This window comes from Sus scrofa, chromosome 3 (genome assembly GCF_000003025.6).
Source record: "Sus scrofa isolate TJ Tabasco breed Duroc chromosome 3, Sscrofa11.1, whole genome shotgun sequence".
NCBI classification, from domain to species: Eukaryota; Metazoa; Chordata; class Mammalia; order Artiodactyla; family Suidae; genus Sus; species Sus scrofa.
The window spans coordinates 107,158,844-107,177,922 of NC_010445.4; the positions used below are offsets into that span (position 1 = coordinate 107,158,844).

The 19,079-nt window shown below is 34.3% G+C and overlaps 1 protein-coding gene across 1 annotated transcript in view; it reads right to left on the minus strand.

Annotated features, from left to right (window-relative positions):
* Nucleotides 1-19,079, minus strand: part of BIRC6 (baculoviral IAP repeat containing 6) — a 256,404-nt gene that overhangs the window by 145,877 nt on the left and 91,448 nt on the right. The window contains 12 exon segments of the mRNA XM_021087656.1: nt 3,937-4,071; nt 7,313-7,446; nt 8,670-8,817; nt 10,226-10,323; nt 10,973-11,104; nt 11,195-11,267; nt 11,270-11,355; nt 11,708-11,841; nt 13,505-13,683; nt 16,286-16,417; nt 16,896-16,985; nt 18,281-18,441. Coding sequence (XP_020943315.1) covers nt 3,937-4,071; nt 7,313-7,446; nt 8,670-8,817; nt 10,226-10,323; nt 10,973-11,104; nt 11,195-11,267; nt 11,270-11,355; nt 11,708-11,841; nt 13,505-13,683; nt 16,286-16,417; nt 16,896-16,985; nt 18,281-18,441 — 1,502 coding nt within the window.

A 19,079-nucleotide genomic window follows, 5' to 3' on the forward strand; every position in this document is an offset into this window, starting at 1 on the left:
GATGAATCTCAAAAGCAACCTGAAAACTGACAGTAACCTTAAAAAAGGAATAAGAGAACTGATGTCTAACAAAAACAGTATAAGGTAATAGGAAAGATCATCTTTAAATAACTAGAAGAAATAATAAGTGACTTAGAATTCTTCAAGAATGAAGATGACACCTCTTGAACCAAATAAGACAAATGTAGAAAGTTACTATTATACGATAAATTTAATTAGGTATTGAAAATTATATGGTATTATGAATCTGACTATGCTAATTTAGATAATTATAATAAAAATATATCACGATAAACCATAGTTAATTTAGATAATTATAATAAAAATGGAATCAGTTATTAAAGATATCCATTGTTTAAGGTACTTATGTATAGATAATGGCTCTGTGGTTTATCTAATTATCCAAAAATGTTTGAAATTTTTCCACAAAAAACAAAGTTATCATCAGTAGACAAGACCAAAAAAAGTGATTTTACAAAGTAGTTTTCAGACATAAAGTCATACCACATAAAAGTTCAAAATCAAAGAAATAAGAAGGAGTGAAAATGGAATTATAAAATAAATCCAAATGAATAATGATATAAAAACTAACAATAACCATGGAAATTAAAATACATACAAAATTAAAGATAAAACTACAATGCCATATAAATTAGGTGACAAGAGTTCTGTTGTGGCTCAGTGGTTAACGAACCCGACTAGCACCCATGAGGACACAGGTTTTACCCCTGGCCTCTCTCAGTGGGTTAAGGATCCGGCATTGCCATGAGCTGTGGTGTAGGTCGCAGATGCAGCTCAGAACCTGCGTTGCTGTGGCTGTGGTGTAGGCCGGCAGCTACAGCTCCAATTAGACTCCTAGCCTGGAACCTCCATATGCCGTGGGAGCGGCCCTAGAAATGGCAAAAAGACCAAAAGCCTGTGATTGTAGCTCCAATTAGACCCCTAGTGTGGGAGCTTCCACATGCCCCAGGGCGACCCCAAAAAGATTTAAAAAAAAGGTGATAAATAATGTTCAATATTTGCACTGTATCATAAAAGAGGCAATTAGATTTCTGGATGTCAAGAATATGTGTAAACTATGCTCTCTTGAATAACTGCTAAAAGTAATAAAAAGTAGAAAAATAGCTCAATAAAAATATAATCACCCAAAAAAAGGAGAAAAAGAACTATCTAACTAGCAAGATAAAAAATATATGAAAAATGTGATAGATTTGAACATAAACATAATAGTAATTACATTAATTATAAACTAAATGCTCCAACTGAAAGAGAAAGTATCAGACTCTTTGGGGGGGGGAGCAACTACATTCTGCCTATAAGAGACATATCTAAAATATAAGCAGTTACTAAAAAGTTGAAAGTAAAAAGAAGGAAAAACACACACCATACAAATAGTAACCAAAAGAAAGACTGAAGATAATGCCTAATAAGATTCAATTCACAAAAAAATATAATCATTCTAAATTTGTATGATAGCTTCAAAAGGTATAAAAATTGATGAAATTAAAATTAAAAAACCCACATGTACAAGGATAAGAATTCAACATGCTAATCTTATTAAGTAAAAAAACAAATAGACTTAATAATCAATAAAGACAGAGACTTTAAAGAGCACAAGTACACTTCACCAAGTGTGGAGTAAACATTATTTTCAAGCATTATTGCTGATTCTCTACAATTTCCAACAAATTCTCCAAGACTGATACAGTATTTCTTTAGACCCCACAGCAATTTAAATAGAAATGAATAATAGTATAACTTGATATATTTGGAAATTAAGGAGTGTATTTAACATTACTTACCAAAGCTGAATATATGAAAACCCTATGAAGCAGCAAATCGGCTTCTACATTCTTACCCAAGAGAATAGTATCCACTAGTACTAACAGCCCCACAATATAACAACCCAAAAGTTTATCAACAGTACACAAATCAATAGTGGATACACAAATTTTGTTTTATTTAGGGAGTAGAATCTTAAACAGCAATGAAAATGAACCAACTATCTTTATATGCGAAGATAAAGGTGAATTTATCAGTTTTCAACACTGAACAGAAGGCTGATCAAAACATACATAAATGCAACTGTATACCATACAGACCTACTCAACCAGTGTTTAGGAATGCGTAATTAAGTAATTATACTAACAAATAAAACCAAGTTTAGGACAATGTTCACCTTTTGCAGAGAGGGAAGGAGAAATAAATGGAAGAGGGCATTCAGAAACAATTTTAGAGTACCAGAAATGTTACTTCTTTACTTGTGAGCAGTTTGTGGTGCGATAAATTGCTTCACTATACAATTGTTTTCTGCACCTTTCTGAATAGGCATTGTATTTCACAATTAGTATGTTCAAAACAAAAGGAGAGAGGAAGTTGAGAGACTATAGTCATCTTCTAGCACCACATGATCACTAGTCAGGACTCTGACCTAACATTTCATAGAAATCCCTCTGTTGTTGGTGGTTATAATACGGGTTAAATACAGAGGGGACCACTTATAAAAGCATAGACTACCTTTAGAAAGACAAGAAACAGATCCTATTGCTTGCTCTTCAGACAGGAAATAGGTAGGAAGTGTAAGGAAATACTTCTTTTTTTCAAATCAGAGCTATTAGGTTTTAAATTTTCTACCTTCTGAATATCACTTATTCAAACACATGAATTTTCTTAAAATAAAAAATCAATTTCATGACAGTTACAAAAAAGAATCTGATTTATAACTACAGAGAAGTTTTCTGGAATTTTAATTTCTTGTTACAGCATGTTTCCATACCACTATAAAATGTGTAAGTTAAAAAAAAGACCAAAAAAAAGTCTGTTTCCACAACATTACTGTAATAGTCCAAGAAAACAAACACAAATAAATTTTGACCCTTCTCGCATCTCCATATAAAAGAAATACTAAGTTTTAATTTTAAAATTAAAACTCCCAGCTACATAGGCCATGATTTTCAATTAGTGGTTACTTCCACAATTGGAAGACATAAAATGATTCTGAATAAAAAAGCACTCAAAGAACTGTTAAGCTCCTTTCAAAACACTTTGCCACTATGGACCCAAGTGCAATATTATATTTTTCATGACTTCTAAAGCAAACTATTTTTACTTTCAGTTAAAGAGTTGACGAAACAAAAAGACACCCATTTATAAAAAACCACCAACAGCAGAATTCATTCAAGACAATATTCAAAAACCATTGTGTAATATAAATATAAAACCATATACCAATAATTTTCATTAAAAAACTTCAATTTGTGCCCACAGAGAAGTAACTGTAAATAAACACAGATCCTACAATAAACACTGAAGAAAAAACAATGAAAGTAACATATACAAAAGAAACAACCATTGTCATTGATTATTCATCAACTCCAAATATTTAACAAATACTGGTTCATATATCCAAAGCCGCTTTAAACCAGCTAAAAAATTAATAATTAGTAAAAAATTAAAATAAAAAATTAGTAATTCTCTTTACTCATCTCAACCATCTCAAAGACATTACCAAATATACTTTTAACTTTAAACACAAGAAACAACAACATGATGCCAAAACTACAAATAAGACTTGCTAACAATTGATCATTGTTATAGCTGTGTAATAAAAATATTAAAGTTTATTGCACTCTTCCCTCTGTTTTCATTATGTTTGGTATTATCCAAATTAAAAATGCATATACATAAAAACAAAAAGATTTAACACAATGTTCTAGAAGGTGGGGAAAAAAATCATCAATAGACTTGGAAAGGAATACAAAACAACTTAGGATTTTTCCCCAAAATGACCCTCTGACCAGTAAGTTTCTACTTAACAAAGGAATTTAAATACATCATAAACTGATATGTAAACACTTATACATCGCTTTATTACAACATAAAGTATGTAACCAAAGAATGTATATAATAAAAAAAGGTATATACCAGTAAACGTACTTGCATCATCCCTTTCTATTCTGGTTCCATCACTAGTTGACACACAAGTAAAGTGCAGGGGTTCAACTTCTAGAAGTCCAGTAAGAGATGTGAAACTACCTTCAGCAGCTGTGCAACTACTGACCTTTCCATTTCCTAACAAAAAAGAGACAAATTTTATAAAATGTGAGTTAAACAAGAGAATTATAGCCACTAATTTGATTTTATTAAGAGAAGATATATAAATCCACAAATCTTAGCAGGGTTTTGACAATGGACATGGTATTAACAAAACGCACAAAAGGAGATACAAGTCTCCTTGCTACAAAATAAGGATCTGGCACTGTCAGTGCAGTGGCCTGGGTTGCTGCTGTGATGCGGGTTCAGTCCCTGGCCCAGGAACTTCCACATGCCATTCATGTGGCAAAAATAAAAAATAAAAAAGAAACTATAACAAGTGATTTAGATTTTAAATGAAGGAAAATATATCACCTACTTAGATTAGCTATTACCTAATCTGTTTAAGTATGCATAAAATCAGATCGTGTTCTATGATGTCAACTGTATAAATGATAATAAAGAATTTTTAAAAAGACAATATATTAACAATATTAACACTAAATATTTATATACCTTTATATTTTGTATATATTATCAATATTCTAGAATGAGATATACTACTTTACAATCATAAAAATAATTTGTTAGCATATATAGCACTAAGAAAAAAAAATCACATAGTTATGGCTATATGAACTATAAAACCACAGCAAGAATGGACTAAAGAACATAAATGAATTAAGAGTGTAGGTGGTACTAGGGAGGGAGAGGAAAGGGTTATTTTCGTACTTTTAACACATTTCATTATGTAATATCAGAAAATGACACTCACTAATATCATAATAGCCCATCGAAAAAGTCATTATGTACTGAGAAGTTCTCAAGCTCACTTCAGAGGATACAAAGTTTTCCAAAATTCTAATTTTGTTTCAAAGCTCTACTTCTAACACTGGCAACAAATACTATCAATTGGATGAATACTGACAGTCTTTTTCTATTTATTTTTGAGAAAATACCTGTCAAATAGCCAAATCTCAATAAATATATTTTATCAGTCATTATTGCAAATAAAAATGAAAAGCAACTAGTTCAGCTTGTAACTAACAACTTCACAAGTGCATTTCCTCCAAACAACCATGGTTCTCCAATATGCAGCAGAAGTGTTTCACGCATTCTTCTCATTTCATCACAGAATATTTAAAAGATGTTGACTCATAGGTTCAAAACTTAAGGAAATTAATAATACTTTTTACTATTTCATCAAAGATAGTTCTAAGTGAAACTGGCACATTTTTTACTATAAGTACAGCATGAAGAACATCATGCTTCTGCACAATCAGTACAATTGTCAATGCAGTGAAAAAGGCAAAAAACATTGTTTTATCATGAAAACACTTGACCTGTGGACTCCCAGCAAGAATCTCAGGAACACTGACAGGGCCTATAGACCACACTTTGAGAATCAATGAGCCATAGAAAGAAAACTAACATTGGTAAGAGAAGAAGAGCCAGATCATATAGATTTTCTCTGCTATATTAATCTTCAGGCTGCAGGATAATGGGAAGACATCAAAAGTATCTTAAGGAGAGAAAAAGAGTGATCAGATCACATTTGCATTAAAAAAAAATGACTGCATTCATTGCAAAGTGAAGAATGGACAGAAGTATGCCAAGAACAGAGGCAGAATGACCAGTGTGAAAGTTATTACTACACTTCAGGTTCAAGACGACTGTCACATAGATTATAATCTTGTATGGGGTAGGGGTAAAGAGAATAGGAAGATTTGAAATATATGTTGGTAGAAAAATAGATCGGATCTTATGACAGCCTCAATGTGGAGGATGAAAAAGAATAACATTCAGATTTCTGTTTTGTGCCACAGATGCCATTAACTGAAAAACACTGCAGAAGGCCTGATGGAGAGGAGTAAAATGAAGAGACATTCATATGGAGATCTATGTCATTATTTCTAAGTCCCTTCTTCTGACACTTCTATAATGAGTATGGCTGCTCTTGCATATTTAACTCCCTAGCCTGGCCTAAGCTTTACACTCCTCTCCTTATACTCCTGCTATAATGAATTTCATTCTAACCTAAGGTGTATAGAAGGCAACTACAGGTCTAGTACTAACCCCTCCTCTTATGTTCTAAACAAAATCTGATATGTGACTTAGAGACAGACTAGCATGAAGTAGTCAGAGCCTAAGTCATCAAACAGAGAAGATAACACATACACCTAAGGCAGAGTAAGTTGTTAAAAGGCAAGTAAACAGATCAGAAGTATAGTATGATCCCTCTCACTAAAAATGTTCATAAACATGAAGCAAATAAGCCTAAATAATTACAAATAAGTTACAAGTAAGCCTAAATAGTTACAAATAAGCTTAAATAGTTACATTGTTACATTCTGGTAACAATGATAATCTAAGAGGGTAGAGAGGCCAGTTAGAGAGGCTAGTTAGAGTTGAGGCACATTTTATTTGTATTTCTATATTTGATTTCTCTTTTTGCTTTCTTCATAATTCATAATTTACTTTAACCTACACTGAACCTAAGTCCCAAAATTTACTTATCTTTAGTGTGGTAATTATCATAAGTTTGCAAATAAATTTTCTAACATTTTGGTTTACTAGCAACATTTGCAGTAAGTTCATTAAGACGGAAGAAAACAAAAAATAAGATGATCATTGTTCTAACAAAACTAGATATATACCAAATTCTAGCACTTGAAAAGATTATACAAATATTAACATTCAATCCTAAAAGCATATTCTTCAGAAATGTATACATGTAACATTGTACACCAAGTTTACCTCAAAAGAGTGTGACAGAACATACAGAAAATTATTTTTTCTTTCTGCATCTCTGCTTATTAAAATATGTACAATTTTTTTGTAACATGAACTATTCTTTGATTATATGAACAACAAAGGCAAACCAAACAAAACTGAAAAGGCTGTAAGAAATAACCAAATTTTAGTCTCTTATTAGCATTAAAGTCATGCCAACATGTAATAGAACACAAAAAAATTCCCAAAACCCAAATTTGCAATCCTTTTAAAAATAACTTAAATATTTTTGAGAGGAGAATTAAGAAATAAAGGCAAATTCAATCAGATCCTGCTATACAGCATAGGAAACTACATCTACTCACTTGTGATGGAATGTGATAGAGGATAATGTGAGAAAAAGAATGCCTATATCAAAGCAGAAATTGACAGAACATTGTAAACTAACTACAATAAAAAAATAAGATTTATATACCAAAAAAAATCCTTAGTAGCTTAAATTCAAGATAAAAAATTCAGAAATTCCTTTAATAAAAGATATTACTACCTGAAAGGACATCTGATAAATCAATTTCATCTGACTGGACACCAATGCTGCTATTGTACACATTTTTGCAAGAAGAGCCATTCATCTCCAAATCAAAGAGTACTGGATCAAATGGTGAACTATATAATCCGTATCTGAAAAATAAAATAACATTCTAACAATTTTCCTGTCAGCCATCTAATAAATTATCTATTCGCTTAGTTTTAAAAGGAGTTCTTACAAAGGGCAGAAGGAGACACCAACCAGATTTAACTCCTTAAATTCACTGAATCTTAACTGTATTCCCAGTAAACTCATACTCTAAAAAATATAGTCCAGAGACTCAATAAATGTAATTTTAATTAAGCTTATAGGTAATGAAACAAGACTATACCTTCATCTGCAGACTGCATCAAGAAAGAGATATCAGGGAGTTCCCACTGTGGCACAGCAGGTTAAGTCTGTCTCTGTGGCAGTTTGAACCCCAGCTTGGCACAGTGGGTTAAGGATCTGGAGTTGCTGGCTTTGGTCAGCTGTTGGCGTAGGTCACAGATGCAACTCAGATTTGATCCCTAGCCCAGGAATTTCCATATGCCACAGGTGCAGAAAGAAAAAAAAAGAAAGATATCAGGCACCCCTCCCTTGTCTCGAATGTTATACTGATTTAGCAGAAAGTACAAAGGCTTTGAATAAAATTTTATCAAAATCAAGATTTCTGATCTAAAAAGATTACAAAGGGCATTGATTTAAATAAAAGAATGCTTAAAGTAATGAAGATTGGGCAAGAACTCAAATCTAACCCTTAGCTACTTCTTATTTCATTATGTTTAAGTTTTAGAAAATCAAACTGCATGGAGTTCCCGTCATGGCTCAATGGGTAACGAACCCAATTAATATCCATGAGGATGCAGGTTCAATCCCTGGCCTTGCTCAGTGGGTTAAGAATCCTGCATTGCTGTGGCTGTGGTATAGGCTGGCAGCTACAGTTCCAATTAGACCCACAGCCTGAGAACCTCCATATGCCGTTGGTGCAGCCCTAAAAAGACAAAAAAAAAGAAAAGAAAATCAAACCAAAGATGAAGAATACCAGTCAAAAGCAATGAGTGATTTACATAATTTCACCTACGAAGTTTTAACAACAAAGAAACAAATTAAGTACTTCTCCCATTAGCAAGAAACACCACTTGAAGTACTTTAATATAACTAGCCCTCTAAATAACTATTTCCAGGACTTTCAAAATTGTTAAAGGGAATTATTTTCAGAGAAAATAGGGAGAAAAGAAAACCTTAGGCAAACATACATACATATACAGTTCTGTACAATGGTGGTGTCATATCCAGAAAGGCCCATGACTAGTTGTTTCATAGATGACAATACCTTGTCTGAAGCAAAGCCTCCATTGGTGTTAGCCTGTCCTGTAACTGTCTGGACACAGCAGTAAGCAGAGATGCACACGCAGTGCTGCACCCAGCCAAATCTTCATCTTTAACGTAATTCAGTAAGACAAAATACCAATAGACAGAACCTGAAAACAACAACATAGCAATATTTCTTTTCCTCATTTTTCTCTAACAAAAGAATTTCAGATTTTGTAATTATCACTATGTCCCCCTTTCCTAAAAAGATTTCTGGAAAGAAAATCTGTAAGGGCAACTTACAAAGAAGGACTAAGTCCTTGGAGGACCCTAAGAGGACACTGACAATGAACTTCGATCGTATTTTTTGAGAAGTTATCAGGTCAACCTAGTCATTTCAGTTTTCAGTAACTTGAGATGACCCTGAGGGACATTTTAGAATAGCTGGCGACGTCAAGTCCTTTAAGCCATCTTTCCTAAAATACCGTTTTTCTGTACTAAAATTTTCAAAAAACAATGGATGGTAGGGAGCTACAAATAGCATACTTTAGCAAGTGAATAAAGTATAGCTATTCCATACTGACAGTTAGAGACCAAAGAGCTTAAAAGGTGATCAGGGTGATGTATTTAAAGACTCTTTTGCAAAATTTAAGATATCTAACTACTAAGTACTAAGTACATCCATGATTTAAGCAGCCTACCTCTATCACAATTCTCAAGAAAACTGTTTTAAACACCAGAGACTATTAAAGTGAGCAACCAAGTCCAAAACAAACATTCTACTCTATATAACAAAGTTAACAGTTTTAGTCAATATATGTTTAAAGTAAATATAAACAAACTCTTTAATCTAAATTAAGATACTGATAAAATAACCATTTCTCAACTAACTTTGAGCAAGCTTTTTTTTCTGATGTACCACAAAGATCAACTCTTTGTGGAATATGTTTATCTCACTGAGATAACTTGTTAAATGGGTTGGTTATATATGAAACAAAAGACTATGAGAAATGTCTACAAAAAAATTAACACTAGGCAAAGGCTAAATCAAATTAGTAGTCCTTTATAGTAAATTTCTACTTGAATACTACCTTCACTCTTGAATGGCATTTTTAGAGTCTTCAGATGCTGTTCAAAACAAACGTACAAAAAAAAAAACCCCCATTGGCCCTTTTAGGGAATTTCAGTTTGCCTCAGTCCCTACTTATCATACACAATATGCACATCAACATTTTTATTCTTTATGTCATCTCTATGGCACTTTGCCATTTTAGTTTGTGGCATCTGATCTACAATCAGTAAACAACCTAACAGCTCAATTATTTTAATGAAGTAGAGAAAATGTAAGAATTGAGATGGCTTGGTTATTTACTTAAATCTCCCATTAACTTTTTCCTAAAAATATGACTCAACAGAGTATCTGCCTACCCAATCATAATTTAAAACCCTTTAAAAAACAGATAAGCTACAGGGAAAAAAAAAAAAAAAAGAGGATGAGTCTAGGGGAAAAAGTTATTAAATAACCCCAAGTATACTGAGAAATATTTCCTTAGAGTTATTTGTGACAATTTCACATACCACCAGTTGCTGCTGCAGGTAAAAATGACATATTATCAAGCAAGGCCTTCAAAAGAACAGATCCAAATCCTGGTTGACATGGGTCACATTTGCCATTACTGGAAAAAAAAAATTTTTTTTTGAAATTTAAAGACATTATTCAAAGGTCTAAATCCAACTCTAAATGTAATCAGGCCAAGTGAAAGAAAATCAGCCTTAAACCCCTATAGACAATCAGAAAGATAGATCAATTATACTAAGGGTTTTAACAACTGTTTCCTTATGCATTAAACCAATCTTTTTACCAAAAGAGCTAACAAGCAGGTAGTTAATACTGACTATTAGCTTTTAAACAATTCCTAGATAGCTTCAGGGTTTAGAGAAAATGATCTGCACAATGTTAGAAACAATCCTGGTAAAACTGTTACATAACAGGGAAAAGGACTCAGATGAAGAATCCAAGGACAACCAGGGACAACAGAAGTGACAGTGGGGTAAAGGCTTGTCTTACCACACTTTCCAAACTCTCACTAATAAGCAGAGAAGCCTAGCAGAACTCTTGTATTAACAGATCTATTTAACAGGACAGTTTGCCCCCCCAAACCACCAAATTTTTTCTTAGGATCTCAATAATCCTCATCAATTTCTGAAAATCCTCCTAAGTTTTACATATTTTCCACAAAGACCAAACTACACTATAGAAAAGGTATCATCTGCCAAACTGCAGATATACCTACAAATTACATTTTCAACTTAAAAAAAACCAACCTGATGCACAAGGCTAGAAATCGGGCACACTTATGGGCTATGCTTCGTCCTGCCTCAAAGAAGCAAACACGTACAATGTCTGAAAGACATTTTCGTGTTTTTGAAAGCAGACTCTCATTTCCTTCCTTTGAGCTGGAAAACAATAGCAGACGTTTAGGCTCATCTTGACCTTCTAATCATAACATCCAAAGGGCAATCTATGGGAAATAAAATCTTATTAACCTTCCAGGTCCATTTGAATGTACTCCAGCTAACCAACAGAGAGTATCTAACACAAGGCTCTGGGCATGTTCGTGATCTGGCCATCATCTACTTTTCTACAAAGAGTGTTAAGAAGCTTCTCATGAAATTCTGAAAACTGTAACATGGCACATCGCTGCACTCTACAAAAAAAGAAAGTAAATAAATAAATAAATATATTAACAACCAAAACAGAACACACTAAAGTTATTTCAACCTGGTTGGACATAAAATGTTCCATTTGAAATTATGAATATCACAATTTTAAAAAAAGAACTTCTGAAAATTACCAAGCAGTATACAGACACCAGGGACGAACCAATGAAGTGAAGGACAATATATACCACCACTGAGATCATAAGATCTTAAAAGGAATGAAAAGCAAACAAAATTTTCAAGTAGGGATTTTTACATTTTGTATATATTGGTATATTTTCTGGAATTCTTCCTTTGTACTCCTATTACTTTAAGAATAGTAGAAGGAAATGAGATTACCTTTCTTTAGACACTGAAGTTTTCTTAAATCTTCGAATAGTGACTGAGACCTCTTGAAGTAAGTCACAGCCCCGGAGGTTTTCGGATTTACGGGTGCCACTTGCGTTTTCATTCTTAACATTAGATGATTTTTCCTAAACATACAAAAACAAACAATTGAATGAACAAACACAAAAAATTACTATTAAAGTTTACAAATAAAATAATTGAATTATGACTATCAAAAATAAGTCAAAATTAAAATTAGTTTTTAACCCTCATATTTAGTAAATTATTAATTTACTCCACAATCATAACAGGGGGAAAAAAAGGAGTTCCTATCATGGCTCAGCAGTAACAAACCAGACTAGCACCCATGAGGACGCAGGTCTGATTCCTGGCTACAGTCAGTGGGTTAAGGACCCAGCTTTGCGGTGAGCTGTGGCGTAGGCCGGCAGCTACAGCTCTCATTCGACCCCTAGCCTGGGAACTTCCATATGCCACAGGTGTGGCCCTTTAAAAAAAAAAAAGGAAAAAAGAAAGACATCATCACTGTTTAAAGGTAATAACCCAGGGAATGAAGATCATAAAATCTTGAGTGAGTCCCAGCTACAGCTCTACCAGATACACCAGCTCCTCAATCTTTAAAGGTCACTCACTTTCAGAATGAAAACTGGAGGTAATAGCACCTGCTCACCCTACCACAGTTATTTTAAGGATTAAATCAGATAAAGTATATAGAAGTCCTTGAAAACTGGAAGGCCTATACAAATACAAATGACTGGTGTTACTGATAGTGCTATTGTTGCTTATGAATGATGATGATAGAGAAACACAATCTCCAGAGTTCAGGAAAATCCAAGATCAGACAAGAAGGAAGAAATTGCACTATATACAGCAAGTTGTAGAAAATGAACCATGAAAATTTAGATATATATCTAAAAGCACTTTTCGGGGTTCCTGTCATGGCCCAGCAGAAATGAATCCAACTAGGTTCAATCCCTGGCTTCATTCAGTGGGTTAAGGATCCAGCATTGCTGTGAGCTGTGGTGTAGGTCGCAGACGTGGCTCAGATCTGGTGTTGCTGCGGCGTTGGCATAGGCTGGCAGCAACAGCTACGATCAGACCTCTAGCCTGAGAACCTCCATATGCCATGGGTGCAGCCCTAAAAAGACAAAAGACTTAAAAAAAAAAAAAAGGTGGTGCATTACAGTAAAGTGCAAAGAAACAAACTTACACTGAAGGAAAGAATTATAGTCCAAAATACTTACAAAGGGACATTCCTGCTAACAATTACTCCTTACTGAATATACTTTATATAAGCTAGATAGTCTGCTTAAAGTTCATTCAAAATATTTTCTCCTTGATTATATTTTTTTAACTTGTTGCAGAGAAAAAATACAAACAAACCATGTGTCTATTGAAAAATCAACTATGGCCCATACTCCTTTCAACAGTGTGTAAAATCTCAACCACAATGTTTAAAACAGTATTTTACAGTTCAAAAATGATACTGTTTCAGAGTTCCCACTGTGGTTCAGCAGGCTAGGAACCCAACTTGTATCCATGAGGAGGAGGATTCGCCTTAGGTTGGATGCCTGGCCTCACTCAGTGGTTAAGGATACAGCACTGCTGTGAGCTATGGTGTAGGTCAAAGATCTGGCTCAGATCCCGTGTTGTTATGGCTGCGCTGCACGGTGGCAGCTACAGCTCTGATTCGACCCCTGGCTGGGGAACTTGCATATGCCTCAGGTGGGGCCCTAAAAAGCAAAACAAACCAACCAACCAACAACAACAAAAAATAATACTGTAGCGTACCTTGCCTGCTGCAACTTTTGCCAAGAGTGACGCAAGTGAATAACCCTTATTACTCTGGTGTTTTAAGGATGGAAGTCTTACTACAGGACGTATACCACCATTACAGATCTCATCTGTTCCTCTTTCATTTACAGCCTTGACATGGATTAAAAATGAACGGTATTTTCCTCCTGCCATACCTAAAGGAGTGGCACAGAATGGGATAAATTATTCAATCAAAAAAATCATCTTTTTAATCTTCATAGAATAAGTTAAATAATTAACTCAACAAAAAGAAACACACTTAGCCAGAATTGTCAAACTGTACTGTTTGCATATGACTGAATAACCATGATATATTTGTAGCAAAAGAACAAAAGCACAGAGGTTATATGATCAGCACATGAGAAGGATGTGGCTAGTTATTATAAACACCTGGCATATTTTACTCCAATCAAAAAAGTTACTTATTTTATTTATTTATTTATTTATTTGCTTTTTAGGGCCACACTTGTGGCATATGGAGTTTCCCAGGCTAGGGGTCAAATCAGAGCTACAGCTGCCAGCCTATGCCACAGCCACAGCAATGGATGATCTGAGCCGAATCTGTGACCTACACCACAGCTCACGGCAACACCAGATCCTTAACCCACTGATCGAGGCCAGGGATCGAACCCACAACCTCATGGGTCCAAGTGAGATTCGTTTTCCCTCCGCCACAATGGGAACTCCAAAAAAGTTACTTATTTTAACAATACAAATTTTGTGAACTATAGAAAAAAACTGTCATTAAGGTACCACCAAAGATAATGATATATCACGTCTTTTTTATGCATGCATGGACATAAGCATTATAGTATTAAAGTTGAAAAAGCATAGGGTTTGGAGTCACTACCTGGGTTTGATAACTGGTTCTACCATTTTATTAGGTAGGTGACAAATTAAACTCCCCATGTTCCAGTTTCTTTAAACATGAAATGAGGATAGTAATAGTATCCACCTCAAAGGTAACCAAACCACATAACTGCATGGCACAAAGGAAGCACTCAATACATATTGGCTATTATCACTAGTTTATGTTTAACATGGTTTTAACTAAGTTGAGATTATACTATACAATCTATTGTAAAAATTAATGCAAAAATACTCTAAAATAATATACTCATGAGCAAATCATAAGCTTATTGTTGCCTAAGCAGATATTAAACCGTTCTGAGATCACAAACTTAACTTTTGTTATTTTCCACTCATCAGCCTGCCTATTATGCCAGCACTGCACTATTACATTCTTCTGACTGCTATATTATTCTAGGTTCTAATATCTGGTAAGATCCTCCTTCTCAATATTTTTCTAAATGTCTTTGGCCCATATCATCCTTTTATTAATCCATAAAAATTTAGCAATCATTTTCTCCAGTTCCAAGTTTTAGGAATTTGAGGAGAAAAATAGTCACCCCTACTAAATTCTGGGAATATGAACAATTTTACATTGTCTTTTGTTTCATTTTCTTTCTTCCTTCCTCTCTTTCTTTCTCTCTCCTTTCCTTCCTCCCTCCCTCCCTCTCTCTCTTCCTCCTTGTTTCATTTTTTTTTTTTTTTTACAGCTACAACTGGCATAAGGAAATTCTTGGGCCAGGGACTGAATCTGAGATGCAGCTGCAGCCTATGCCCCAGCCATTGCAACTCCGGATCCGAGCTGCATCTGCAACCTACACTGCAGGCTGCGGTAATGCTGGATCCTTAACCCGCTGAACCAGGCCAGGGATCAAACCCACATTCCTCAGAGAGACTATGTCAGGTCCTTAAACTGCTGAGCCACAAAAGGAACTCCCATTATTATCTTTTGAAATACGTTATATAATTCTAGCCTCAATTTTGTCAAAGCCAACATTTTAACTTTTATATAATTTTAAGTATCACATTCTTACACAACCAAACTAACATTCCAGGCAATATAAGAGAAAAAACTATATTAGTTTTGCTCACCGCTATATCCCAGTATGTGGGCTAACACACCACAGGTATCAAATTTCATGAATAAGACGTAGTCAAAGGAGTACATTAAAACTTGACTATATACTACATCTCCAATTAAAGGTAAATGTGACAAGGGGGACCAACATTAGGAAGGGAATGTAAACAAATTAAAATAGATGTTATTTAGGGGTCAGGTACTTTCTTGGTTTGGGGAAGGATCTCCACACCCTACCCACTTCCAAATTTATTTTAACGATCAAAGTGTTTGGTTTGCTGGCTTTTTTTACTCACCCCTGAGATACAAAGTGAAATAAGTCCTACTACTGCAATATCTACTATCTTATACATATGATGTAAAAATATATTAATTATATTTGTGCTTGAGACACTCAAATCATTACCACTTATACTTTCAAAACCACTCTATAAAAACCCCCTTAAAATATTATAGCAATATACAATAAACTGAAGACAGAGGACTCGAAAATGACAGAAAAGGCAAACATCCCAGAACGTGACATCTGATTATTCAGAGGAATTCTGTATGTCATGCTAAGTCATCCTACATTTATCTCTTTATACGTTTCTCAAAAAGCACTCAGATCTCCAAATTATAGAAAGTCCCATCTGATGTTTTATATAACAAGTCATTTATAAAGGAAATGACCTCAGCTACAAGGAAACTGATAGAATTACTGATGAAAAGTCCCTCCAAAAACAGGACATTACTTTTCTGAAACCAAATTGTTTTGTGTGTTTCTTAAAAAATCTACTCTTACAATTGTGGCATTACTTATCTTATGTTTGTAAAATATGTTACCTCACCTTTAACAAGTCTGGGACTTGTTAATGTCAACATCCCAGCATGCCCTGATAGATCAAGGCCACTAGCAAGCCACACTGGCCCACAGAGAATGTCTTCTTTATGATCTTCTAAAAATGGACATAATCTAAGACCTAAAGAGGAAAATACACATTTCTCTTTTAAGTTAGCTTGCAATATAAAATAATATCTAATAAACAAATTTCCATCCCATTTACATATAACAGCACCACACAAAATTCCACACTTAGAATGTGTCCAAATAAGAATTCATTATCATGCTAAGGAACTACAATCAATTATCTCATATATTATGCTGTTTTCCATTCCCAAACTATTTATTTACCTTGATTTTTCAAAAACATTATAAAACCATGACATGATTTCAATCCCAAGATATTAAAAAACAAGAATGCAAGTATTAGTGCAGCTGTGTTCACAAAGATGAGCTGAAAGTTAAAGCATACTGCCAAAGCAGAATTATAGATTATTTTTAATTGTGTTCTTATAACCATGTTTTTGCAAGCCATAAGGAAATCTTTGCCCAACATGATGCATTTGGATCACTACTCCTTTTACTGTCATGGACAACAGCTCTATAATTTAACTCACACTGTGATTCCTCTACATCCATGTGCTGCAATTCTTCATTCAAATCAATCAGGGACGGTTTCCCATTTTGTTCCACTTCAATGTTAAGAGCTGGAGACAAAGGAAAGGTGATCTGCCTATCTACTGCTGTTTCTAGAGGATAAAAATATTAGTAAGCTTAATTTTGCTTAATATCAATGATTTCTGTGCCTGAAATTCTAAAACTTTCTATTAAACTGGGAACTACAGTGATTTTATATCATAGATGCCATAAATTGGTTGTTAGAAGAGGAAAAAAATTAGATTGAATTGTTTCTCTTTTAATGGCAGTAAAAATAATCACTTGAAGAAATAATTTGTTGGCAAATAAACTAAGAATTCTCACCCTAGACTGCATAGTACAGCACCTGCACAGTTTTAAGAATACCAATACCCAAGTCCTACTCCACTTAAATCAGAATCTGTCATGATTCAAAAGAACACACACACATACACACATATATACACAAAAACATACATACATATTTGTGAAACAGGAAACTTTTTAGGTTTCAGTGTTTTTAGCTGCTGGTGTGAAGTGGCCATTGTACCCTTAAATTATCCTCAGTTGTTTTTTTTTTTAAGGGCCACAAGTGTGGCATATGGAAGTTCCCAGGCTAGGGGGTCGAAATGGAGCTGCAGTTGCTGGCCTACACCACAGCTGCAGCAACGGGGGATTCAAGCTGCGTCTGTGACCTACACCACAGCTCACGGCAAGGCTGGATCCTTAACCCACTGAGCGAGGTCAGGGATCGAACCCTCATCCTCATGTATACTTGTTGGGTTTGTTACAACTGAGCCACAACGGGAACTCACCCAGTCTTTTAAATTAATGTATTAAGAAGAAAACACTGAGAAGTAACATTCAGTTCCCAATATGCTAAATATGTACAATCTATTTTAATAACTCAACATATCAAATTTTGAACTTGTAAGAAAGATAAATAATGATGGGTGTATTTCTGGTGTCACATTCTGGGCTTTACTAACAACCTTAAAAGAATATGTGACTTCCATAACAAACTCTTTTTCCCAGTCAAGTTTCCTCTTAAAGAAGAGAGAAGCCTAAGTCTAATAATGCTAAAAGTGAAACTAACTAACAAAGGAACTAAGTGCATTTCCCAAAACCACAATTAAACAACTCAAGTTTATACAATTCTGAACAATGAGTTACTGAAAAGCTTTTAAATGTTCTCTGGATTAACTTTTCTAAATAAAACCACAAAAAATAGAGCAGGAAAAGAACACAGGGTTGTGGGGGCAAGAAGGGACATCAAACTTAGATAGCCCAGTTGAAAATTAGGGGGTTTTTTATGAAACCGGCTACAAGGTAACATCTTCAAATGTAAATTTCAACCCATTCTTACCATTGACTTTCCCTAAGCCTGGAGCTTTATTTTTCAGCAGTGTCACTTGTATCTGTGGAATACTGGTGATGTTTGAGTTCAAAACAAATTTGAAATCCACATGTCCAACCATACAAGCTTTAGGTAGAACCAATTCAAAAACATGTTCATCCCAGCTGTTGCTGTCAAGTAAGGGAGGAAATAATAAATAAAGTGAAAATCTTTCTTCAGCCAAATCCATCTTACCACTAATATCACCTTTCATACTCTGCTTTACAGCCTCCAACAAAACAATGCTTCTCAATGGTATCAAGAGAGAAGAGAAACAGTTCAATTGAGGAATATTAAACTTAGGACAACGAATAATCTCACCCTAGGAATCTATGCCTGCATGTACATTCCAAAAGCCCTTGTTCCTCTAAGTTTGGACTACTGTGAACCAGAATTATGTGCAGATTCATAGGTTTCACCTTAAATCTAAGAGTAGGGTCAGAGGAATTTGTATTTGAAAATAAGAACTTCCTATATTTCTTATATATGTCCCTTCTATGATTTTAAACTTTACACACATATATATATGCTGAAAACACTACTCCACTAAATTCTAGACTCATATCCAAATGCCTACCAGATATTTCAAATTTATCATAAATAAAGTAAAACTTCCTGAGTGTCAACTACAATATTAGTAAAGAGAAATTCCATTTTTAATTAGCTGAATTCAAAACATTAAAATCATCCTACTACTGTTCACACAAGATGTGCAGTGTCAGTATATACAATTCCTTGTACCTCTGAACTCTGTCTGACCACTCTCTTC